Raw genomic sequence first — 26,765 nt, 5'->3', positions numbered from 1 at the left:
TTGCAACTAGCTGGCGGACGCAGTGGAGCATTTTAGCATCTAAACAACCAGATATTTCCCTCAGCAGCTGGTGGAGACCAAAAGCACAGCTGAAAAGAAAGTGAATAATTGACTTGCATTCACCACATGATCAGAAACATGACTATAAATTAATAATAGCATTGCTGGAGGTGTGAATAGTTTGCTATATCAACTTCAAAGGTGTTGACGTGTCAGTGTTGTGTACACAGCTTGTTTCTGCTGCCCCCAGGTGCCCAAAAAAATCAGTTATTGCAGGTTTAAAGCATGCAAATAGCATAACCTCCGACTACTACTTTCAGCTGCCTTAGACTCGATTGCTATGGTGGAAACTGTGTCCATATGCAAGATTTGTTCCAGACTTAATCTTTGGTGTGCTTTGTGTAGAAGTTTTTAATATGCTGAAAGAGCATTCTGGAGCAGGAATTCATGCGGCACCTCTGAAGCTTCTTTTCCAACTGTGTCAATCTCTACTCATCATCTCCACTTGTCCATCTTTACTAGACCCTCTTAACAGACCCTTCCTCATTCCTTTATAGCTATGTGCCTTATCTGGTGACAGCCAGTCCCTCTAAGAAGCCCCTTTAAACTGTCCTTCACCTGTCCTTAACCGGCCTGTGTCCTTATTATGTGTGCGCGTTGAATGCTCCCATAGCTCTCAGGCCCTGTTAGGTATGTAGTGTTGGTCAGACTGTAATCTACTTGACCTTGTAGCTTTGCCTTATCACCTTTCCCATGACGCAATAGACAGCTCTGCAGTGGAGCACCGTTAAGTTTCTCACCGTGCCTTTGTGAAGAAAAATGCTAACAGTAGGTCCTCTTGTAGGATTCTCAAGTGTTGGTTACTTTTCACACAGATTTAAATACAAAAATGGCAATAACAAAGGGCCAAGAAGCTGAGCTGATCTGCGGTCAAGTCTGATGTGAAATTTCCACCATAAAGAATTGATTGCAAGATGACTTGCCACTAGAGCTCTTAATGGGTTTTGTGCTCATCTTCTATATTCTTTGATGATATCACCATGTTTCTCAAGCTGACATCACTTGCTCGCAGTCACATCACCTTCAACCATTTTCCAATTTATTTACATGATTTGCATTGCCGTCATGACAGGGGCAAGAAAATATTCATATGAAATAAATACTTTAGAAAGATGGCTAAACTTTATTATTTTGGTGTCTCTTACACACACACACACATAAAACATCCCAACATCATACATAAGGTCCAGTCAGACTCAGTACATTATTTATTATCTGGATTCGCTGTGACAATTGGGTCTCTTTGAGGACAGGTGATGTTGCCATCCAAAGGGTAAAGTTGTCTGTTGATCCCACTGTTTGATCCAGGATTCACTCTGAACTCCTACTCTTTAGGTCAGAGATCAAAGTTAGCCCACTAGGTTTCATTTTGGCATATTTTTTTATAAATTAAATTATAATAAAGTATAATATAAATCATTTTTTGTGAGATGAAAATGTAGGATCGCTAATTATTCATTATTTTTCAGAATCTCAAGAGAACTCAAGAAACAGGACAATAGGTTTCCATATCCCATAATTCAGAAAATAACTCTTTTATTGTATGAAATTTAAAAAAAAGAAAATCCAATTGACACTTTTAAAGATGTTTTACTTAGTTAGTTTTAGCAGGACACATCCAGTACAGAGGGATTATTATACAGTGTCTGCTGTGCTTTTGGCTTGTTATCTCTCAGTGAGTTGTGCTCCCCTCTGCATCTGTTCCATGTTGTTTTTAGATATCTATCTCTGTAATGATTTAAAACAGTCCTTTCAGATCACATGCCACTAAACTCCTCAGTAAGTGTCCCAAGTGCACTTTATTACCATTTCAGCCCTCTTGGTGTCTAAAGCTCCCTTTTGTTTGTTTTTGTCACAGAGTACATGACTTATATGGTGGTACTTTATTACCAGATGTTTAGTAATATCTCAAGTGTATATTTTGATTTGATCGCATGTACTTATTAAGTGTGTTTGGTGTGTGAGGCAGTGTTTATCGTTTCCTGTTGACGGTGGCACGTTACAGACAGTAGATGCTTAAGTAGGACTTTGTGAAGTCAATCAGTCTGAAGAGGAGAGGAGCCGTGTCCTCAAAAAGTCCCTCACACTTTGTTTGGAATGATTACAATGTTTAGTACAGACTCTAGTGTTATGGCACTTATATGCTGAGCACAATCAAGAGCTAAATCTGGTAAAGGTGCAGATGTTTACTCTGCACAAAAAGTCCTTGACACATTCTGCCACACCTGCATCCTCTTTCGAAAGCAGATCTTGTTTTTCTCTCAAGGCTGTAGTTACTCACACTGTGTGTGTGTGTGTGTGTGTGTGTGTGTGTGTGTGTGTGTGTGTGTGTGTGTGTGTGTGTGTGTGTGTGTGCGCGCTACGCAAATAAATCTTGACTTCACTTACATTTTAAGTTACAGCAATATAAATATCTCAGAGCATACATAATCATTTATATTCTGCTTACACATGCACACAATATAAGCATGATAGTCGTGTTAGATAGCTTTGCAAAGATCTTTTAGAATAAGCTTTTTAGTAGGATGCTACATTTGACTCTATCTGCAGGAATCTTATGTGTGTGTGCATCTTTGCACTTATGCACATATATGTGTGTATGGGGCTGCTCAAGTACAGTTGCCAAGGAGACAGCCAGACTCATTTTCACATGTTTGAGCAGAGCTATGACTCATTCTATACAGGCTATCTCTCTCTGTCTTCCTCATTTTTCTCATTCCGTGGACACGAGATATGGATAATTTAGGACTCTGCTCAAATTACTGTTTTCTATTTCTCATTCCTCACTCCTTTGCTGCCATTACTTGCTCTTTTGTTGTCTGTTACTTTGTGTTTTTTCTTTTCTTTTCTTTTTACATTGGTCTGCTGGGTAGACCTCTATAATGAAGTTGCTGACTGCAGTCAGTCAGGTGTGTGGTGATGGGTGGATGGATGAATATCCATTTTGCTTGTAGCTGGGTGTAAAGTAGTGACAAAGCGCTGCATATAAATTAAAATCCTCTCAACAGTGTTACGTATACAACCTTTATGACTGCCTTAGAAGAAGTGGTTGAATCTGGAGGAGTGGGTGGCTCCAGGAAAGACATTTAATAAATGCTCTTACCTTGGGGAAATATATCTGGCAAAATCCTGTACTCAGCTGATGATTGAAATATTGCAACTTTTTCGAGCTTCACCCGAAAGAGAGGTCATCTCTAAACACTGGTTTTCTTTCCTCCTTTCAGTGTCTTGTCCTCAGCCCCTGGTTTAGAGGAAGCCCAAACACTGCTCAACATCATCCACTCTAATGAGGTTGGTGTCCAATTGGATGGGTGCCATTAATCGAAATAACTATTATTTGTCTATCGCAGTGGTCTTTGTCATGTTGAACTCACCTTGACCTGTTCATTTTTAGCACATCTCATATGCATTATGTTTCAGATCGCTAATGTGGATTCCAGGTTGACAGCCAAAGACCTTATTGATTGTTTCTCACAACAAGACTACAGGTAAGGCACGCATATACTTTAATAATTGACTTAATACACACAGCCCCTACAGCTAGAACATCACCACTCTTAATTATTATATATGACAGAAATGAAGTACGTTTTAACATCCAGGATGTGCCTAGAAATAGTTTTAGTCACTTTCATCTTGGGGTTTAGTGTGTGAACTACAGACTAAAGTCCTGTTGTATCTAGGAAACACCAGTTTCTGGCCTTTTCCTGCCTCAGATTGATTTTGGTGAAGCTATTTTTAGGCTTACCACAGCTGCTGCCTTGTTCGCTATGTATTACTCAGCCCTGAGGTACCAAAATTCTTCTTTTTTAAGATGATCCTCATTTTGCGCCGGTTACAACACTGGTACATTTTGTAGATCATCTCAGGCAAATGTCGTACAAACTTGAGCCAGAAGTTTTTATTCATGCAAAACAGTGATAAACTTCAATCAGTGCCTTCCACCAATACAGAGCCCAGGAAAAAAAGCCTGTTCTACTATGGAGTGATCTGTAGGCCAAGCTTAGACTTCAGACCTTTATTCCTTTAAATGATTTTAAACTTAGAATAAAAGATGTGATCGCTGTCTGCTGCAGGTGCTTAAAATAACTAACACACGCATGACTAAATACTGTGAATGCACTGTATTGTATCATGTAATGTAATTTGCATCGTGCCTGTTGTTGCTCTTGTGTATCAGATTGCTGCTATTCTACCTTAGGTATGTCTCACCTTGAAAAAGAGATTTTAATCTCTGACACGGACCCACTTTGTTTGAGGTATTCTTCTCATAATGACTGTCTCCTGAGCAGATCTCTTAATCAAACATTCTCATGTTCTCGGAATTCTGGCACTCTTTGTTGCAGCATGCCCGGGCACGTATGTGTTTTGTTTTTCCAGCGTAATGGCCGTTAACTCTGTTCTTAAAGCTCCCCTCACAGATATCCCCAGCAGAGCTCTCACAATAGCTGTTGTTGTGGAAAAAATGCTGAAGTCAAAGGTCAATGGTGAGGTCAGGAAGGAAGAAAGTGTTCAGGAGCCTCTGATGTCTTATGCTGTATTATTTATTGACGCTTTACCAAGGAGAATTAGAGACACTCTCAAAGTACATCAGAAGTGTCTGAGTCGGTCTCACATTCTGCCCAACTCATCCTGGTGGATAAACTTTAAACCCCAAGATAACACCACAAATACTATGTGCCCAGAATTAGCCAAAGAGAATGTTTTTACCCATGCAGGTGTTATTGTCAGCATATTCTAGTCTGGAGACACAGATGTCTGTTTACGCAGATTAGAACGTCAACGGCAAGCTATCTATTATGTCTAGGAAGGCAGCAATAGGTCTCTTCGACCACAGTGTTGAGATAGACTGGCACCTAATGTTCCCAATCAAAGCCAAACAGTTAGTACTGCCACAGACCTCAAGGCCCACACGTGACCTTGTGTAACCTAGGAATAGAAAATTCCATAACAACTGTGTCCATGCCAACGACTCTAAAACATTAGTGACACCCGTTATTAACATATGTGTTTGAAGGGTCGATCTTTGTACTTGTGTAATCCTTGAGGCACACCACATTAACCACAAGGCTGGCGTGTAACAGGACTGCGATGCCGATACGCAGTTGCTCGGATCACAAATCAGTTGTTTTGTCAGCTGATGAAACATAATCACCCCCATGTTGTGTTGTGGGGTCAGGATTTATGAATGACACAAAGATGTATCTTCTAAGTGGCTGTGTGAACCAGAGATAAATGTTTATTAACCAATCTGCTTTATTTAAACACCAGAGATTTATAGACTGTACCTACATGGACTCCTTTAAACACTGATAAAGTAAAGGAAGTGTTGACTTACCAGTCTTAGCTGGGATCACAGCTGAAGTGAGTTATGTGTCACTTCACTAGAGAATTGTCCATGTCATCTATCTTAACCCATGGATTATACGTCAGTATTTTTAAGTTGTAAAGTATCTTTCGGGAGGAGGTGGGATTTGTATGCTCATGTAACACAGGCTTTACATTGACACCTCATTTAAGATTATCTTTCCCATCTTCAAGCACACAGTTAACCCATGTGTCCGTCTTATTCCTGGCTGCTTTCTTCTGCTTGTCACTCGTAAACTGCACTACCTCTGCTTAAAGTCTGTGTAAAGGCAATGTGAAATACATTAAATATATTGGAAAATAGTTGCTGAAAACATACGACAAGATATTGAAGGATATATTACCGTGGAGTTAGAGGTTAAAACTGTTTTTCACCAGTTTTTCAGTCCAGGATTTTCTGGGCGGTCCTTAAAGGGTGGCTCGATGACTCGCTGAGGCCACCCTGAGCGTACCCCTGCACCTCTAGCAGAGAGATTAATTCATCTCACTCAGTGTTTTAAAGTTAGTCATGTCATTTTCTGAACTCATTTGACACATTTCAGTCGCTTCAAAATTACTGCATGACTGCTCCCACGAGTGGCCGTGGCTTCCGCACATTCAGTGGACACGCCCCCACAGAATACTGCTCATTTTTACCCGCATTCAGTGGACACGCCCCCACAGAATACTGCTCATTTTTACCCGATTTTGACGCCTTATTTTATAAACTTGTTGATATTTTTAATCATTTAAATCGAGCTGCATGGTTAATAACACTTATTTCTTTGGTCTGACAGGTTCAGAACACATGCACCCATACAAAGCTGCAGCTGAAGCTGTGTAACTGTTGTTAAACTGTTATAGTTAAACTGGTTGACATTTGTAGTGCTGAAATTATCTTGATTATCGGTTATTTAATCAACAGAAAATAATCACACGTTAGTTCTAGCTTCTACCTCCTACAAAAGTTGAAATGAGTTCGAAAGCCACATAATTTTCTGACATTTTATTGACAAATAAATAATTAATCAAAACAAACTGATAGATGAAATGACAATAAAAAATAATAGTTGCTCTAAATCTTTGCTTACATCACATGTTTGCACAGGCAGCACACATACAGGGATATGATCACTAACCCTATCATCACAGGTCCATCATGATGTCTATTTATGAATGCAGGTTAAACGCAGCAGCTGCCATGGAAACCAGCCACAGATCTATGTATTCAACAGATTATTTCTCTTCAGGCTATTATGTGTCTTCTCTTAATGCCCCTGCCTGACTGACTGTGAGAAGCTGTTTCTGATGATCATATAAAAAATATTGACTTTCACTAATGGTATAATTGATTTTATAGCCCTTTTAGTCAGTTGTTCTTTTATAGATCACTTGAAATTAATAAATCAGGATTATGCTGTGGTTGATACTGTATATTAATAATGAGATAGCCAACAAGTATGATATGAAGTCCAGTCAGATGATACCAAAGGTTTATTTAGTATTAAAGACAACATCTGCTGTGTCACTTCGTGGAAGAGGTACTTACCGGTCACGTCATCCCAGGTTTTGTTACAGCGGGTCACCACTGAAAGATATGGTTAAGCTGGCAGTGTTGTGATTGTAAATATTTTATTTGTTACATCCACTGTGACGTGATGTAGGCTTTTATTCAGTGAGTGCATTATCTGTGGTGGTAAATATTTGATTTCAGCGCTCGGTGCGGTGGTATGATGTCATGAGTTATATAAGACCTTAGGGACGCCCTTTCCAGGAGCGTGTTTGGTCATTGACAGGCAGCTCTCGGTACAAGTGGGCCTCAACAGCAGATAAGCTTCCAGAGCAGCTATGAGATTTAAAAAATGTCAGATTAAAAATCATTCTGTTGGCTTTATAGTAAAACAAATAATAATTTAAAAAGTAAAAGATCAACAAGTTCAAGATCCACAGATACTTCAAAATCTTATCATTGCCAATGGCTGATCTGTCTGTCTTTAGATATCACTTACTTATATAATTATGTTTCTATCAGTTTTTAGCCATTAACTTGCTACTGTATTTTGAAGGATGTACAGTATGCACACAGGAGAGCTATAATGTGTTTAGTAGGAAGGACATAGTATCTGTTGCTCCCTGACTAATGCATGGCAAACATGGAAAGACGTGCATGCACTTGTGTGTTTACATAAGCCTTTTTTCTGCATCTCTGGCACATATGGTGCTCCAGTTATGTGTGATTTCCTAGTGTTGTTTGGAAACAAGTGAAGTTATTTGCATAAGATGAGGATGTGCCCTCAGGGTGGACGCCTGATGGCTTTTAATACGACGTGGCTTAGCCGATGGTCAGCTGATAGTTAAGAACAAACTTGTAAGATCACCTCTTTTTCACGTTTTATATAGAGTATGTGAATTCAAGCTCCACATGTTAGCATCAGTGCTTGACTTACATAATAAATTTGACTCAGACAAACAATCTTAAACACCCAGCTCCTTATCTGTAGCGGTCACCACTTTAAGCTTTATCTTGTATCACAATAGTTACAGTGTGTAACTCAAACAGAATAACCAGAGGCAGGCAATGTACTGCTGTTGAAGCAAACCTTTAGAGAACTGCATAGAGTGAAGAAAACCTAAAGCCTTGGATTAGTTAACTTTCTTTTCTTGTTATTCAAAAGCTACAACAAAGAGAAACCGCTTTGTGTTGGATAAGACGGATCACTTTAAATGAAAAATGGATTATAGCCACACCAGAGACAGAGAGACAGACTTTTCTTTCATCCTTGATTTCATAATATTACTGAAGCATAACACCATTTCAACATTTGCTAATTAAAGACACACAAAAAAACACATTTTCTAAGCGAACCCAATGCCACCTTTTTATCATTAGCAGGCATTTCTTTGTAAGCCTTTCAGTAAGACTGCGTCACACTCTTAAGGTCAATGTTTTAACTGAACATTAAATGGAATTGAAGCGCGCGGCACAAAAGCCAGCACAGCATAACCGGTGTTCAGTGAAAGAAGGGCAAAGCGTTTATAAAAAGTGACTTCCTGTACAGTTTTTTTTCTTACTATTTTTTTTTTTCATTTTATTCTAATATTGAATATCTAGAGACCAAAGGTTGGTTGCCATGGAGATGATGCATGCGTTCACAGCAGCGTCTTAGTTAGGTCAAAGAGAATACTTTCTGTTCAGTATAACATGACTGGCATGAGAAGACCAATAAATCATGTGATTCCATGTTCAACACGAATAGTTCCTGTCTTCCGGGGATATCCATTAATTACCCGTCTAACCCATTCAGCCAGTTGCGTAACACAGAGGCAGCACAGCTCTCTCACTCTTTGTGTACACATTGTGGATCTGGGTCGGTGACTTTGTGCACCATTAATGTGCGTCACTATCTTTGTGCGACTACATTTAGAGACTCTTCGTGCAAGAGCTCAAACATGACCTGTGTGTCCCATTAATGAATCCGTAGTTGACAATGTAATCGCGTTGACGGGAAGCCTTTCACGCAGCGCCTCTGCCCATGGAGCATGCTGGAATGCAAAACCAGATCATTTGTGGCCCGACCAAAACATTCTGGGAGTTGGCCCAAACTTTGGCAAGAGTGAACCGTGGGTCACACAACCTGTGATTTCCCCAGGTTATGAAAACACACAGCTGCACTGTTGGATGGAGGAGGGGAAGTGGATGGATGTAGGATGAAAACAGGGGGCGTGAACAGACAGCAAATTCTACTCTTTCTTTCCTCCTTCTCTCTCCCGGCGGTTACATAACGGTACCCAATGGAAACAAAGCAGAGGAGGAAACAAACAAGCAACAAGCTCCCTCAGTGTCTTCGCTGCTAAGCAGCCGTTTCCAAGACCGCCACTGCCAATTTCTGTATGTGTTTGTGCTCACGGTGAAGACTGGTTTGTGTGTCTTGTTTGTGCATTTGTAACCGCATGGATGTATGTGGTGATGTAACCCGAAAAAATGTAGTTTAGTTGGAGAAAAATGTGCGTAAATAGCTGCCATTGAGACGCAGGGCTTCTGGAAGCTGCAGCACCCACAGAGGCTCTTTTGTCTGTCATGGACATGCTGTGCTGGACATGATCAGCACGTAGAAAGTGCACTCTTCAAGATGTCAGAGTCATCCAGGGTTTTTCATGCAGTTATATAACTCTCCCCTGGACAATTTAATGTGAGAGTGAGTTTTTGCTGCTGAATCATACTGAGCTAAAAACAGGGTAGATAAAAAATTTAAACCAACAGGCTTTGGTCTTAATCATAAAACATGAACAATATAATCTCTATGCAAGACTTTGTGCTAAATACAACATTCACGTGGCTGAGCCGTGCCCACCTGAAATACTGTATGCCAGCTCTTGACTGCAGCAAGATATGAACAAATCCACACACTGGTGCATGACAACACATAGTCAGGACTTCAACAGTAAAAGAAATTCAGTTTGCAGGACAAAAATAATTCTAGACATAGATTCATGACTAAATAAGCACAAGTCTTCACCTGTGCTGCACTCTGCTTTAAATCTTTCAAAAGAACACAGAAAAAGACACAAAGACAGAAGTTTCTCGAGTGAAATAACCAAAACTGTTCCAACATTGGCAGAAATATCTAATTTATCGCTTTTTTACTTGTGTTCCCAGGGAGAAGCTGGGAGCTGGAGGGAACAAGTTAATGGAGCTAAAAGCAGCCTTTGATTGTTGTGTCGGGACCACAAGTCAACACATCACCTTTCCCACGTAGTCCTGATTGGACCAGAATCAGGGAGTCTGCACATGAGCCAAACAGATGCCCTGTAACAGTGAAACTCTTGAGTTTAAAGGGACGTCTGCTCATGACTGAAACCTGTTTACTTTCTTTGGTTTGTACTGAATGTTTCTTCTAACACTGTCGTTTCCCTGAAGGAATGTATCTATGCATATTCTGCATCATTCTGAAGTTTACAGAATTTACAAATATTTTTAGTATTTAACTTTTACAGTACATAGAGTTCATCTACATTAGATACCGCTTCCAAACTTCTCCCATATTCATATTGCTTCAGTTATTTTACACCTGGTTCTTATGTGGTCCTGCTAAATCGGTTGAGCAGTGATTTCTTATTTTTTTAACTTTCACAGAGCTTTTTATATTTCAGTTTACCAAGTCTATAGACATGCACATAAAATATTGCATTATGTGAAAAGCAATTTATTTAATAAAAAAATATATATATATTTGCTTTTGAAACAGTTTGTTAAATAGTGTGCACAGAATTTATTTAGTGTGATATTTTTTTTTTGGACGTTATGAATGTGTTATGTGCAGTGTTTGAAGGTACCCACCTCTGTGACAGACAGGGGGCACTACCCCTTTTTTTTTTATGTATATTTTAATATCCGTTCACCAGACTGTATTAAAAAGTTGTTTCTCATTGTTTATGACCGTATAACGTTACCAAAAGCTGACTCAAGCACCTCACTGGACTTCAAGAAGTAGTACATTTTGGTACACTTATTTACTTTCTTGCTGAGAGTTAGATGAGAAGAATAGTACTCTCATTTCAGTCCATTAAATATGAAGCTAGATCTTGGACACCATTAACTTAGCTTAGCATAATGACTGGAAGCGAGGGGGAAACTAACAAAACCTGCCAACTGGCGAGAATTCAGGGAAGTCACCTCAGGCCTTCTTCAGTTACTCTGACACATAGTGTTTAATTCACAAGCCTTAGGGGAAAATAAAAATGTTCTTCTACACCTGTTATTCAGCTGTGGTGTTGTGTAAATGATGTAAACACTGTTTGGCCTCAGGACTAAAATGCATCATTCTGGGCTGAAAATAGACATTAGTGAGATCACAAAAAAAATCTCTTTTAAGATGCAAACTGATCAAACAAAACAAAACAAAAATTGGCATTCTTGACACTTGGTTTTTGAATTTATTTTAAGTAAACAAGATATAACATGTTATTCATTTTAATGAGCTTCAGAGAAGCTGGTTGGTGGATTTTATTACCTTTAGTCAGAACCAGGCTGCTAGTTGTTTCCCCGTTTCCAGTCTTTGTGCTCGTCATGTCATTTAAAAAAGAATGATACATATTGTTTTGAGAGTCAGACACTCACTGTGTTCATGTTTTACCTCATAAAATAGTCACAAACCATGCTTTAGACTTTCCACCACGGCACAACTGCAAATGTAGCTAAGAAAATAAAACAAAGCAATAAATAAAGTTTGGTTTGACATCCAGTTTTCTTGGATGTCCCAGTGAGGAGCTGAGACTGAAGTTATCTTGAAAACTGAAGCTGTTGGTGAGGTTGTGTCATACATAAGGAACACTGGTGTACATATGGTGTAGTTTGGAAACAAAAGCAGTAAAAGTTAGTTTATCCTAAACTCCTAAGTTTATCCGTTTTTGCAAAGTTTGGGTTGTTTTTTTTAAGTAAAAATCTAAAAATCATTGAGAACAAAATATATTTTGTGATGTTTACAAGAAATTAAATCTTTTGAAGCACTGTCTCACATAATTTGCTTCCACTGATCTTTTATGAGTGATTTTCAGAGTCAAGTAATCATGCAAAACTGCCTTACTTGTGATATTCCCTGCAGTTTTTAAGGAAAAGCTCAGCTGTCTCAGTGCCGTACGAGTGCTGTGATTGATAGTCTGAGTACATGTGGCTGCATGTGTGCGTATAGTGACTAAGGAGATTAGAGCGCCGGTGACACCGGCAGACCGAGATTACACCTGCTGTAGTGACACACAGTAAGGCTAAAGCGTCAGACGTCACGCAGGAGCAGGTGTAGGGGTTACACGGGAGGGGACATAATGAGAGAACTTCCTGCCTCGTTACATCATTGCAGAGTGGGAGGGCTATGCAGACGCAGCTGTTGCTGAACATTATGTTCAGTTGTAACGTTGGACTCTGACATTGACTTTTTGTTCCAGATGTATCTCATGCGTCATCAGTTGGGTTTTAACTGAAAACCCAATTAATCATTTATAAAAATGTGCAGTGATGTTTCAATGGAGACTTCATTTCTAAATATAAACCACCTTCATGCCAGGGCAGTCTGTGCCAAAGGAGCTCACCTTCACCCAAAGGAACACTTTCCCTCTTCAGCCTTGCTAATGTTAAACAGCTTTATCCTAGTTTGTTGATGTGCTGGAAATTTCCCTTAATTTCCTTTTATTCATTTTCTGCTTTTGTATAAATTTGGTTTCCATTGCTGGTTGTAAATTGTAAAATGATATGTAATCATCTAACATTCCTAGATGTTACATTTGTATTTTTTGTAACAGATCATGCTCTTGCTCGTTAATTTAAATTCAAAAGAGGAAGCCAGCAAAATGTGTTCACAAATAACCGTGGAAGAGAGACGGTGACATAGATGTGACATAGACAGACTCCCTCCATTTAGTCCCTGCTTCCTGTAGCACGGCCCATATGCTGCTTTATTTTATTTTTTGTCATGACTGTCAGGTGTGTCAGTTGAGATTAACAGAGGCTAACTTGTGAATGAGCACAGCGTGAGGATTTAATAAACTGACTCACAGTCAGTGATCTCTGGGGTCATGCAGATGCAGCCAACTCAGCCAGTCCCCCCTTTCAAACACTCAGTGACTGTCGTCGTCCCTTCCTGCGGAGGTCTGTTAGCCAGCTTAGTATAATCTCCTCTAAAAGACACTTAGAGGAGCAGGAAAAAAAACCTGGCTTAGTGTGGTAGTCCCTGAGGAAAATGGTGGCACTGAAAGCTTAGACAGCAGTGACCAGGATATAGCAATTACTCAGAGCAGGACAGGGTGGAGTGGGGGACGAGGTGGTGGCAAAGTCTAAATTTAGGGTCAGAAAATCAGCTGTTGGGAATTTTATTCATGGCTTGCAGCACCTGGTCGAGCAGCTGACCTAAGAGTTAAAAATGCTAAAGCCTCTGATACATAACCAGACCTCTCTAGAGTACGTCACTGTGACATGTTATGTCTAAATTATTGCCCAACATCACTTAATGACACATTTAGAAAAGTAGGCCAAAGACAAAAATCAGATTTAAATGATTTATTAATTAAGAAATGTTACAAATGTGATAATTTTCTCGCTCTAACATTCCTTCCAGAAGAATCTGCCAATGCCTGACACTTTAAAACACAAAAGAAAAAAAGAAAAGGATCTTCAGTAAACTGCATCTCTATATACATCAATTGGTTAAATCACAATAACAAAAGTTTGGTTAGCAGAAGCATGGTTGTGCGTGTGGTGCGTGCACAAAAAATGAACTAAAACTGGCACTGGTTAGATTCGTTGACTTAAGCTGTCTGCTACTACTTTTTATTTTATCGGTAAATCAGCAGTGTATAAAAAATATAAAAAAGGCCATCGTTTGAGATTCAAAAAGCAATCCAGCTTGTTTAAAATGACACAAAAGCCATGACAGGTGTTTTATCAACTCGCACTCTGAGTAAGGCTTCAAACCATTGACCTTTAAATATGTGAGCAAAATTACATTTCCACGACAGAAATATTCTTAAATAAAACTTTGAACTTTCCAAAGAAAAAAAAAAAAGTCACCACTCCATACTGCCACCTTCCAAGTGACCAATAACTGCCAGCTCATCTGAAAACCCTCAAAGTGACAAACCTTTCAAGAAAAAGAAAAAGCACTAAATGTGTATTAAATGTTGGCATATGACAAAAAAATGAGGAAGAAATAAAATATATACAGCACGAAAAACATTGTATGCAATATGCAAAGGCGTCATGTTGCTTTGGGCAACAACCCCTCCATCCCCACCCTCCCACGCGCCAAATATAAGCCAGTCTTCACTGAAGACCCCTCATCCCGACAATTCCCACCCCCACCCACACGTATCCGCTCATACACACACACACATACACACACACATCCACACAGAACATCACGAAACACGATTACGTCACTAAGCCTGTTAGTTTGGAAAAAGGTGAAGCACTGTGAGACTCCCCAACCCCTTTCCCTCCCTCCTCCCTGTCCTCCCCCCTCTTCAGTCAGAGAGGGGATACAGGGCCTTGGTGCAGTCGTTCCACTCGTCCGTCTCCGGGTTGTACACCTCCAGCGTGTTGAGGAACTCGTTGCCGTCGAAGCCGCCCACGGCGTAGATGGTTTCGCCCAGCATGGCCACGCCCGCGTTGCTGCGGGAAGACGTCATGCCGCCCAGCATCCTCCACTCGTTGCGGGCGGGGTCGTACACCTCCACACAGCGGAGTGCGTGGGAGCCGTCGAAGCCGCCAACGACAAACAGTTTGCCTGGACGGAGTCAGAGAGGGAAGCTGAATCACTCACATTTAAATTCAGAACAGTTTGATTCTTGTCAACATGTTGTCATGGTTTTTTCCACATCTGTTCATCTACCATGTACAAACTAAGAAAAAATAAAGCTGCCATAGAACTTCATGAACTGATCTCTGGTTTGTGGTCATGGGCTCACCTGCATGGACAGCAACGCCGGCCCCCCTGCGTGCCACATTCATGGGGGCTATCAGGGTCCAGGTATTGTTCTCAGGGTTGTAGCGTTCCACAGTGTTTAGGCAGTTCCACGACTCCGCCCCTCCGATCACGTACATGAAGCCATTTAACTCGCACACCGCTGCCTGGTGCCTCCCTGAAAACAGATTTTCTTGATGAATACGACTTTCTAATTCCCCCCTTGGGCTGCAAATATTACAAGACCACAAGCTGTTTTCTGATTCATTTACATCCTACTACTCATTCTTAAAACATAATATTCTCACTGCTCCAACACTCCCACAGGGAATAATTAAAGCTTTAAATTAGAGACAGACGTTTGTCTGAAAAATAATCAGCTCTATGCTCGAGGTTAGGAATATTGTGAGCGAATGCCACGTACTGATGTTAAGGGAAGCACAGTTGGACCAGGTTTTGGTTACAGGGTCAAAAGCGTCACAGTTCTTGAGGCCCTTCTGCCCGCAGGGGTCTGATCCTCCCACAACATAGAGTTTGTTGTTCAATGAGCAGACACCTGTAAAACAGAGAGGGCAGGAATGAGTTAAACTGGCCTGAAGTCACAGTCAGTACTTTACAAACTGGAAATCATTAATAAATCCTTGGGTGGGGGGGGCTGACCTGCATTGCAGCGGTTTGTCCTCAGTTCTGGCACTTGAGCCCATTCATCAGCATGTGGATCGTACCTCTCCCCGCAGCTCAGCTCATCAGAATGTCCATTCGATCCTCCAATCACGTACAGTTGACCCTGTGGTGTGTAAAAAGGGAAAGTCATTAGATGATGGCGCTGACACTTAAACGATCACATTTAAAGTACCTTCTGACACTAAGTTAACAGAAACTGTTTGGACAGAGTAAAGTACGTGTGTCAACATTTGCACAGTGTGACAGGTAAACACCTAGGCAAATTTTTAAATGGCATTTTATTGCCGAGTAGATAAATGTGAGATAAAGATGGAACAGTAAACTGTACCATCAGCACAGCCATTTGGAATCGAGCCCTTGGAGTCCGCATGGGAGCGATGAAAGTCCAGCGGTCCTCTTTGGGGTCATAGCACTCTACAGTCCTCAGACACTCCTCTCTGTTGTAGCCTCCTGCAGGAACATAAAGATGCATCAAGGTTAGGGTGGAGCTCTGTGGTTGACATAGCCCTCATTATTAGGCAGTCAGATATTTAATACCCTGATGGCACGTGATGTACTGTTGGTTTAGTGCTGACCTGCTGCGATGAGTCTTCCATTCAGGGCCGCGGTGCCCAGGCCGGAGCGAGCGTACTGCATGGGTGAGAGCGGCTGCTCTTCCAGCTCCTCGGGCTGGGCCTCGAAGCTGAGGCTCTTCATCAAGCAGGGGGTGGCAGAGGGGGAGGTCTGAGGGCTGCTGCGACCGTGCAAGAAGATCACACACAACACACTGTCCAGCACAGCCAGACACAGGTAGGTGTTGTCTATAAGGGGTTAGATTGGAGAGTGTTAAGAGACACTTTGAGATTAAGCAAAATATTCTGCTGCTACATCCTCAAGTGTAATTCTTTAGTCAGACTTCTGACATTAAAACATATTTAGTGTATAACTTACTTGTGGTCTTCTCAGAGGCGATGTACTTCCACTCTCTCCTGGCGGTCTGTTTGGGGGCATTTGCTGCTTGGTTGGAGGGTGACAGGCTTCCTGAGGAGCTGCAGCTCATCTGCCTCTGGGTGCTCTCTCGTACGGGTTTCTTCTGCAAGAGCACAGTGCAGCTACAGAAGCCTGCTTGCACCACAAGGCCCACCAGTGGCCAAAACACCAGCTACTAAATCATACTCCATGACTACCATGTGATCCGGCTGGTCTGATTCTAGATGTGACATAATGAACCTGCGTTTATCTTGTCCGGGTATGTATTGGAATCTCACGCCACCAGAAGCCAACAACAACAACAACACAGCACGGCAAACTACAGTCTCAGACCACGCTACAATCAGATCTAACGGCAAACAAAACAAAAAAAGAGGGTGTGAAGCTGAGACAGCCATCACTGCCTGTACTCCACTTGTTGAGATTAGCTTAAAAACTGGAAATGGATTTAATATATGCTCAACAGCATAGCCAGGCAGGCGTCAGAGCTCATTTCCTGCTGATCAACTGACATTAGTCTTTATATTGCAGCTAAATTGTGATATTAAATGAGCCATGTCTACTTCTAGCCAGGCACAGGCTGTGTAGTATTTTTATGCATGGCCAGGCACAAGCTGTACAATAAAAGCTACACACTGCCAAGCAAAATGTGGTAGAGACTTCATTACAGTGAAGCCAGGCACAAGCTGCTGAGTACCTGGACAAACTGAAGGTGGTCCTCCTCGCCACCAAACACCTCACTGTGCCCCTCAATCAGCAGCCCTCCATCCACCAGCTTATGGTCAGGTGAGTAGTACAGCGTTTGCACCTGAAAGACAAACAGGAACAACACACCCATGTGGCTGTCTCCATGGCAACACACTGAGAGCCCCAGCATAAGGGGGATAGGAGGAGGGGAGGGAGGAGGAGGAGGAAGGGAGGGAGGGGTGGCGCAGAGTGCTGTGAAGAGGAAGAGGGGGGAAGGGATAAAGGCCTGGATCTTCAGTCGCTTGGATGGAAAGCTTCCTTTAAAAAGACAAACGCTGCTGCCACCGCATTGAGTGGGTTAAGTGTTTTGAGCTTGAGAAGGTGCTTCTCCTTAATTTTCCCTCCTTAATTTGCATCTAAAAAAAGAGGGAGCCGGTGAAATGTGAGAGGTTGCATCTGGAAAGATCTTCTGTGAAGAATGAAGAGGAGGAGGAAGAGGAGGAGGGGCTGTGTGTCGCCCTTTTTCCACCTCTGCTGCTTGGAAACCGGTCCTCTAGCTGAAGGAGCTGGTCATTGTGATGGCAGCCACAATAGGCAGTTCAAATCCAGATGACTTAAGACAGTAGTGCTGTTGTAGGAATGATCGAGCTACTCTATTATTACCCAAAATATGATGCAATCCAAAAGGAAATGTTGAGGCTAGACGATGTAATGCTGTGAGAATGTGTGCTGAAGTGACCTGGAGGGTTAATAATTTGTTTGTAGTCTGATGAAATATTAGTGCTGAGCAAAATGCCATTCTCTGTCTAATGCCTCATGTGAGTGGATCAGTAAGAGAATATATATATTGGTATGTGCCGTAAAGGGGCAGTCAGGTGTGTTTACGCTAAAAGTTCGTGAGCAATGTGTTTCCATAAATGTAGAAACGTGATGCATCTGCATATGTGGCATTGACAGATGGGAGCACAGTGTTGCTTGGCTGCAAAGAGAGGCTGCTGAGAGGCAGTAGTGCTCCTCTCCTCCCTCTCTTTCTCTGACTCATTACCCTGGTGGCTCAGTCCTGGCTCTTCAGTCCGGTCTCCTGCTGCTGCTAATAAACCTACAAGAGAGATAAATCAACGGGGAGGAGTGCCTGTTAGTGCTGGAGCAACAAACGAGCACCTGTTCAGATAGTAAAGTGGCAGTGAGACAGCAGAATCAAGGGTCAGACCTTTGAGAACCTGTGTTTTTGCGTTTCAGAGGAGAAGAGCATGTAATACTCCATAGGGGTTGTTTGTAAACCAACCGCATACCCAAAAGAGAACAGTGGAAACAAAAAACAAGAGCAAACCAGCAGCTCATTTTCGGCTCACCTCTAATTTGTAGTATGGTTCAGGGGTACAGAGTTTCTTACTGCAAAAACCTCAACAAATCAGAGAGGAAAAAAAAACAACAATCCTGACATAGCAGCATGACAGTGGCATGCCATTTCTACTTCAGCCCCCTTCATGACTTCTTAACGTCAAGAACAGGAGGAGTCAGAGGGAGGGGAAGGGGCAGGGTAGGAATTGAAGATCAGTCAGAGTTGAGACTGCACACCCTGGTACTGACCTCCTCCATGAGTCGTTCCAGTTGGTCTCCATTCTCCCAAAGGCTGCGCTGCACCCAGTTGAGCACCTTAGAGTAGAGCTTGCCATTGCTGGGCAGGGTCAGGTTGTCTTCTAGCATTACTTCTAACTGTAAACACACAAGGGGATGAAACAGGGGTTAGATTTACACACAGAAGGAATAGTGCCTCCTTAATGGAAGAAACGAATACCATGGCCTTTATTGGCCCTTGGAAAACTTGATCTTACTGGCTTATTATTAATTTACCTGAATATTAGGTGATTCATTACCTGTATAATTGCCTGATTTTGTCTTAGTGACAGGATTCATTCATTTTACATCACTCATTAGCACAGTAAGTCCCTGGTGCAAAATTTATGAGTTCAGTGTCCCAGGTTCACCCAGCTTTCCAATTTCATGTCTAATCTTTAAGCCAATTCATAAAAATAAAAAACACTGTGTTGCTGTTGTGACTCAAGTATAAACGACTAAGTAACGACTAATTGCCAATTATCTATCAGTCATCAATATTTCTCATAATGATCAGAGTTTGTGGTTCACTTCAGGAGAAATAAAACATTATCAATTTAATTTAATTACATTTCAATGTTTCATTTAAGATCTGAAAGTTTAATATCAAGCTCCTGGATCCAAAGCTTCAAATTTGATTTACCTGCCAGTCAGAAGCCCCATTGTATTAAAATCAATCACACAGAACTGGAAAATAAAGAGCAAATCCTCACATTTGAGAAACTCATTAAAACTTTTGCATTTTAAATTGAGTAGTAAAGTATTTCACTGTCAAATAAATAGTTAATCATGTAGCTAATGTGCAATACAGAGTAATACAGAGAGTTATCACATAAAGTACACAATGCAGTCCAAGACCTACACACTGTAGCCCACCTACATTAGGCCTTACTAGTGCATATGTTCTAAGTCACCTGCCCTAAATACACTCAGCTGGATTTAGCAGTAGGAAAATCTATAAGAGGCACACTGCCATACTGTATGAATTGTTAATCTCATGTCAAAGTAGGGTACATACAAAGCCGTGGCTCAATTTAAGACCTCCAATGCTGCCTAGGTCTAATGCAGGAGCAAAGGAGGACACGAAGAGACAACTTTCAGCAACTCTTGTCAGGAGTCCCTGTATGTATGTATGTATGTATGAATGCCGCTAGTTCTGCTGTGCTCTTACAATTAACCATAGGTGCCCTTGTCATGTCATGATTGGAGAATGGCCCCCACTCTGCCACATGATAAATAACTTACTGGTAACACTTAAAATGACGATAAGACACTTTTACAGAACTCTTAGAAACATGCATGCACATTTAAAGTACCTTGAGACGGGGTAGTTTGAGGAAGTCCTCCTGTTCAGATACTTCCAGAAGATGGTCCTGGATGAAGGCGTCCACTTTGGCCAAAACTCTGGCATCACCCATAGAGCTGGCAAAGTTACGGAAAGAGATGGCATTCTGGGAATCCATTTTAGACAGCAGGTAGTCACCGCAAATCTGTGAAGGCAGTGGGATATGTTCAGGTCAGTAAAAAAAGTTCAGTTCTTTGGAACCTGTAAAATCGCATGCGGCTAAACTTGCCATTTGATTATAGAGCAGCTGAGTAAAAACAAACCTGTTTGACTCGCTCCATCTTGAACCTTTTAGCTGCAGAGTAAACTTCCTTGACCAACTCCTTGTCTGCCTTTAGTCTGTGTTAAGAAAGCACAGGTTGTCAATCATTTTCAAAAGCTGAAATTTTTTTCAGCAGTAAAAAGGTCAAAAAGGTGCTACTAACTGGGCAGTATAGGCGTAGTTGAGCAAGATCTCTACAGCCTCTGGGTCTAAGTCTTCAAAAGTGACATGAGAGACTCCGTGAGGCTCATTGTCACTGTTGAAGATCTCAAACAGGTAGGGACTGCAGCAAGCCAGAACAGCACGGTGAGCCATCAGCTCATGGCCACACACCTGGAGAGAAAGAGGACAAAAAATTAGGAAGTGTACAAGTTTGTTAAACAAAAACATACACACGTGGAAACAACTTCAACAAAACATGATTTTAGTGCTTTAACATTAAGGACACCAGATACTGATTGAAAGAACGTTTATAATCAAAGAGCAATGTGATAAATTGTTCATTTGAGCAAATAGATTCCCCTGTGCTTGAGCAGCAGCTCTCTTTTATTTCCTGAAGCACTGCACATCTCTCACAGATCTGTACTGTACAAATGGTGGGAACAGGTCCTCACCACGGAAACATAACAGGAAACAGAACAGGAAACATTGAAGTGAATGCTCAAATGTCTTCTTCTAGTTTGATATGAACACATGAGTTGAACAAAAGTACAAAGGTGCTTGACACTTTAACCCCTGTGTATGTTTCTAAGAAGGACTCAGTGGCTTCTCTGGAAAAAAAAAAAACCCAACAAAAAACAATGGCCCATGTGTGAGAGCGTCTGTATTAGTACCTGCAGTCTAACATCACAGAACTGGCCACTCTTTCTCAGAGCGTTCATTTTGGCCACAGTGGAGTCCAAGAAACTCTCATCCTCGAAGATCAAATAACCGTTTGGAATCATCTTGGTAAGTTTTGATGGTATGCCTGCAGAGGAATGGTAAAAAATATATATTATTGTTTGCCTCCTGCACTGTCCAACATATCTCCAGATGTGAAACATTGCAATGGCTGACTTTATTAATTGATGACAAGAGAGAGGGTTAGGTGCCTGTCACATGCATTGTGTGCATTATAACCTGTCCTATGCATTAATCATGGCCTTACCTAATTTTAGAGAATAATGCAAATCCAGGGAAGCACCAGTGCTGAGAGTCGAACAGGAACCGAAGGTAGACAATAGGCAAAGCAGACTGAGATCACAGAGGAACCCAAGTCTTCTTCACCCGAGGAGAGGGATGGGAAGATGTTAGAAGAAATGCCAGTTGACTAAACGGGCGTGAGCAGAAGGGAGAGGGAGAGCCGCCGCACGGACAAACTATCAGGCTTGAAGCGACTGTAATCAAGTCCTCGGGATCCCGTTGGCTATAGAGTTGTACTTATTCTGTGTTGGTCATTCATTATAACCTAGAAGAAAATCAGAGAAAAAAAAACAAAACACAAAGTTTAGTCATTGTTTTTTAAGTAAAGAAAGGCAGATGGCACATTTTGAAACTGATGCTGCCTGTTCTTGGCACACATGCAATGCAAGCACGAGTCAGCTCCACGTGGTCTATCAAGGCAACCCTGTGCACAGGGTGACAGTCGAGAACACTGCCCTCTTCTCCTCCTATTTCACTGTCATTTTTAAAAGCCATTTTCCAAACGTGCAGTAGAACTTACAATGTTTCCAGATTTCACCCCACATGCATACAAAATACAAGAACAGACGATCTGACTCAGGATACATTGGTCGCTTCATGATATCGTCAGAAGAAAACTGGAATTCAGCTTTTTTTTTAAAAATCCAAATACGCTTTACACCAAAAAAGAAATACAGCGTCGGTAGCTAACAACAATTTCCACTTAGAACTTTAAATCTCCACACCTGCTTTGTTCATCCAGTCCACGCTACATCGCACTAATCCATCTCTTTCCTTTAACTCTGCCTCCACTCCTCGCTGTGAAGCAAGGCCACTTAAACGCTATCTTATGTGACAAGCCCCTTTGATTGGCTCCTCCTTATAGAAACCCTTCCATTCAAGCACTGACCTATAAAAGGAAAACGCAGGAGGGAACAACTTGTGACAGCGTTTTCACAGCCAGTGAGTTGGTTAAATACAGTGATACGCTCCTGCATAGCTACACTATGAAATCCGGTTGGTCACAGCCAATACAGATCATCTGATATCTGCTATAGTAGTTTGGATTTCACTAGCCATCAAGCCATACGCAGATTTCACTTGAATCAACAGGATATTGACAAAAACCACCAAACCACTGTGCCATCTGTAGTCTGAAGCTCAGTAAATAAATGACACTGCAGTTCCAACTGTTTTATCACCATCCCATATGGGGAGAGAGGACAAGACAGACCACAGCAGCTGCCCCATAGTCTGAAATTGTATCCACACACAACATGTAACAAGGCTTTCCAGGGTGGCCTAGCTTTGTCCAAGTGTTCTGTATCCAACTCGTATGCGATTCGAACTCATTAGAAAAAGCTGTGATTTACTCGACTGCGGCGTATGTAATGTACTTGTGACTCGAGCTGCTGTCGGTGGCGCATTTCAGTAGCATGTGAGTCACTGTGCGAGAATTTGCAAGTTAAATGTGTGCAGAATTCACGACATTAGTAAAGCCATCGGCCTCCCCTCCTGAAAGAGAAACATCTGACTTGTATAACAAACTCTGACTTTTGACAGACTGCTTGTCAGGCACTCAGTGAATGTAACAATGAGCCTCGGTAGAGGCTTTGTTGAGAACAGTTTCAGGTCTGGTTACATTGTGCACAATCCATGGATAGACATCAGGCTTATCGGCTAGCATGACAGTGTAAAACACAACCCGACGGACATCAGAGCAGACAAACAGTATGCTCTTTATATGCTGCTGAAATAATAACCGTCTTCCCCACAGTCAGGTGCTTTGGAGGGAAAGGTATTCTTGCAAACCATGTATGTGCGGCACTAAATTATTTTTCTCTGACATTTGTCTTCAGCTAAAAGAAAAACATTATCGTAGTAAAAAAAAAAAAACAACAACATTGCGCTTTGAATTAAGAAAGTTATTTTCTGTTGAAATAATACTGCCTGAAGCCATGGCTTCTCAGGAAATCTTTCCTATAGCAGCAACGTAAATAAAGCCATGCCGAGCAGCTGGTTGATCAAGTCACCCAAATCACAATGTCATTCAGCTGCCAAAAGCTCAACTTATATAATACACTTACTGATTAATCATATATTATATCTTGTACACCAGTCACCATCTATCCAATATTTAAAAACTACAGACAAAGAACAAATGTCATTTTTCTTAAGGAGACTAAGAAAGAACAACAAAATACTCAAATCCACTGACCTACTAAACTCAAATTCACACTGTGCAGTGAGAATTTAATCATCAGAAGTCAAGTATGAGAAGGAAAAAAGGAGGAATTATGTTCAGAGTTTGGATTGCTTAGCCTGGCATTCCTTGAAAAGGGACAGGATGACAGCCACATCAGACTGAAGGGGGAGAAGGAATGAAAGGGAAATATTAAAAATGAATTGCGTTGCTCTGGAAAAATAAATAAATAAAAACTTGAACCATTTGTCACAGTCAGCTGAGTTTTGTTTGAGATTGTTCTCAAATAGAAAGATGCTAATCATGTTTGGTATGCAGGTTTAATACCAATAAAACACACACGCTGCACTACTCGTTTGAGTCTGGTGAAGACGTGTGAAAGGCAGATTTGTAAAAGTACCAAGTTAAGACTGCTGGGAAGTGTGCCAGAGATTTTTATGGGTAAACGTGCGAGCACGATGGCACATGTTAGAGTATAGTCTTTTTGTATTGCATTTACTGCAAGGCTGGCATGAAAAGCTATAATTTACTGTGTGTGTGTGTGGATGGAGGCAACACTGACCCAGTTCTGAGTCATTATGCAACATCTGGCAGAAGACTCCTTGTGAAGGCTCAAAAGCTCAACTCCTACACATGGTTTGGTACACCACACTCGCCTGTTGCCGTGCCCCCTCCCGTTTAATTTCTCCCACTTAACCAAACACTCAGCCGGGCAAGCCACGCCTTTAGCTTTCTAAAGAATTCTTTAATACAGAGTTGCCACCTTAGTCACAGCGGTGAATAAATAATAAAAGCGACATCGTAACTCCGGGAAACACCATTTCAGGACCGACGCTTGGCTACATGAAAATGGCTGTTGTCTTCTTGGGAAACATTTGGCCTTTTGTCACTTAATGTGTACCTCGTGTCCACAATTTGAGTGAGAATAGGGAAGTATAAGTGAAGAGATCCAGCCAGTGGTCAGTTAAAGACAGAAAGAAAAAAAAAGGCCTAGTGAGCTGTAAAAGTGGATATATGGGCATATGCTAGAACACTGGGAAACAAAGGAGAGAGAACAAAAAGGCGCAGAAGAGAAAGAGTGAGATTGTTCACAACTTTGTCACAGAGGGTAGCTCTGAATGCATTTTCTCTCTCGATTTTTCCATCTGATTAAGTCAGGCACAAAAGTGCAGGTCTGACACTGAACAATCAATGCTTGTTAGACGCCCCTCCAGTGATCGAGAGAGGTACTGCAGGATATTTCACTGTGTGTGTGGAAATTTACCACTTAATTCATCACATCTTGAACACGGGAAATAAGGGTGTGACAACAAAAAAAAAGAAGCAGGTAGTAAACACTGTTTTTGACTTTAAAATACAAAAAAGTCCACATCCTTGATCAAAGCAACGTTAGATGTGTTAACACATCGGATGCATAAAGAGACTACAGAACAAGGAAAATGAGGAAGGTGTCATTTGTTTTTAGAGATGTGAAACCTCCACATTCAGAAAGTACAGCAACTCATTTCGATATCACGAAAGGAAGTCAAAGAAGAGAATAGTCTGAACACTCAGACAGTAAGGATGTTTGATTGATCACCTAAGCCTTAAAAAAAAAAAAAGCCTGTCAAATATTTCTCCCAGTGTTTTATTTGGGAATTCGCCACGTGGTTGCCAGATTAAAAAGCACACTAGGTCGCATACTACAATGGCTTAAAGGCAACCTACAGCCGAGGAGACACAACATACTAAAAAAAGCTGCTCAGGAAATCTTACAGCATCGGATGGACAATTTTCTTTTTAGCGGAAAATCGATAGAGTGCAGCCAATGCTGCTCAATGTCGACGGCAACAGTGTGTAGAGGCTGGACACGGCCCATAAAACCTGACACAATGTGGCATTAAATGGAGGGTGAGTAAAGGACGGGGTGTACCCATGCTACGATACACACCCTACCTTACCCACCAGTGGGCAAGACTTACAATTGGCCACACGGTATCTCATGTGAGAGTGTCTATTCGCTGCAAAGCGATGTCATTAATCCGCCTCCTCCTCCGGTAGCATGGCCATGATGTCTGGCGGTGGGCCAGAAGTCATATAGCTAGTCTGTACATACATCCCGCCACCAGAAACTAGGTCAGTGAGGAGACCCTCCCCCCTCGAAGAATCCGGTTAACTCACTTGTACACTTGTAATAAAACGCAGACAGTACATATATTTCATCTTACGAGTGAAGTAGGTATCCAGTTGAGGCGAAGCAGCTAGCGACCTGAAGAGAGATGGAGAGGTCCGGCTAGTGCATGTTAGCCTTCCCAATAAGACCCCCGGCTGCTCAGCGGGGATGAGGAGCCATGAGGCGGCCGCTACTGGCTCAATTCATCAAACTATAGAGACTATGTCCGTGTCCCCGCTCAATGTGACAGTCACTACTCCGTGTATGCGCTAAAATGCCGTCGTCATTCAGTTAACGCTAGCTGTACGCGCGCAGCGGCGGTTTGCGGGACATTGTCCGCGCCGGTAACGTTACAAACGGCCGGTAACGTTACAAACGGCCGGTAACGTTTCCAGCAGCTTCCAGTCGGTCTCAGCTAAAACAGCAGCCGCCGTTCATTGTGCTCAAAGCGCCAAATGAACAGGTTTTTTTTAACAGAAGCTGAAGAATGGCGGGCACATCCGCCGTAACCGATGACAGGTCTTTTTCACAGCTACGGTGCGTTCCTCGACAAAGACATCAAACAGCATCATGTGTTTTTTAAAAAGAGAGAAATGTGTCTTACCTGAGGCGTTTGACAGCAAACGATTTTAGACATATTTAATGCGAATTCAAGAGTTGGTTGGTTCGGGTTAGAGCAAAGACGCAACGCGGCTACAGGCACGGCGCGGCACGGCTTGGTTGGGCTAGTGGTGAGTGTCTGTTCCCGGCGGGAGAAGCACGTCCACACTGTGTCTAGTCTGGACCAGCTCTGACAGGATGGCCGGCTGGCTGACGGGAAAGCGCGCTCC

At 41.8% G+C, this 26,765-nt stretch overlaps 2 protein-coding genes across 5 annotated transcripts in view; one reads left to right on the top strand and one right to left on the bottom strand.

Annotated features, from left to right (window-relative positions):
• The window catches only part of swt1 (SWT1 RNA endoribonuclease homolog), a 26,494-nt gene extending 12,536 nt beyond the window's left edge, over window positions 1-13,958 (top strand). For both annotated transcript variants that reach the window (XM_027290526.1, XM_019277370.2), the window contains 3 exons: window positions 3,285-3,351; window positions 3,481-3,548; window positions 10,064-13,958. In XM_027290526.1, coding sequence (XP_027146327.1) covers window positions 3,285-3,351; window positions 3,481-3,548; window positions 10,064-10,163 — 235 coding nt within the window. In that variant the 3' untranslated portion in view covers window positions 10,164-13,958. The remainder of the gene's footprint in view (window positions 1-3,284; window positions 3,352-3,480; window positions 3,549-10,063) is intronic.
• Window positions 13,439-26,765, bottom strand: ivns1abpa (influenza virus NS1A binding protein a). Of its 3 annotated transcripts, none has more exons than XM_010734492.3 (15): window positions 26,540-26,765; window positions 21,567-21,866; window positions 21,253-21,386; window positions 20,583-20,752; window positions 20,421-20,496; window positions 20,129-20,302; window positions 18,786-18,911; window positions 17,206-17,316; window positions 16,470-16,611; window positions 16,115-16,339; window positions 15,868-15,989; window positions 15,516-15,642; window positions 15,280-15,411; window positions 14,860-15,033; window positions 13,439-14,678 (listed from the first exon to the last, which is right to left on the bottom strand). In XM_010734492.3, exons 3-15 carry the CDS (start codon window positions 21,361-21,363, stop codon window positions 14,416-14,418), a joined length of 1,953 nt encoding a protein of 650 aa, XP_010732794.1. In that variant the 5' UTR covers window positions 21,364-21,386; window positions 21,567-21,866; window positions 26,540-26,765; the 3' UTR covers window positions 13,439-14,415. The 3 variants fall into 3 exon arrangements, with proteins under 3 accessions (XP_010732794.1, XP_019132942.1, XP_019132941.1); XM_019277397.2 differs by lacking the exon at window positions 26,540-26,765 and adding an exon at window positions 25,991-26,012; XM_019277396.2 differs by lacking the exon at window positions 26,540-26,765 and adding an exon at window positions 22,327-22,347.

This window comes from Larimichthys crocea, chromosome XVII, assembly GCF_000972845.2.
Source record: "Larimichthys crocea isolate SSNF chromosome XVII, L_crocea_2.0, whole genome shotgun sequence".
Taxonomy (NCBI): Eukaryota; Metazoa; Chordata; class Actinopteri; family Sciaenidae; genus Larimichthys; species Larimichthys crocea.
Note: the sequence above shows the minus strand (reverse complement) of the source record. Positions and strands in the feature narration are given on the sequence as shown.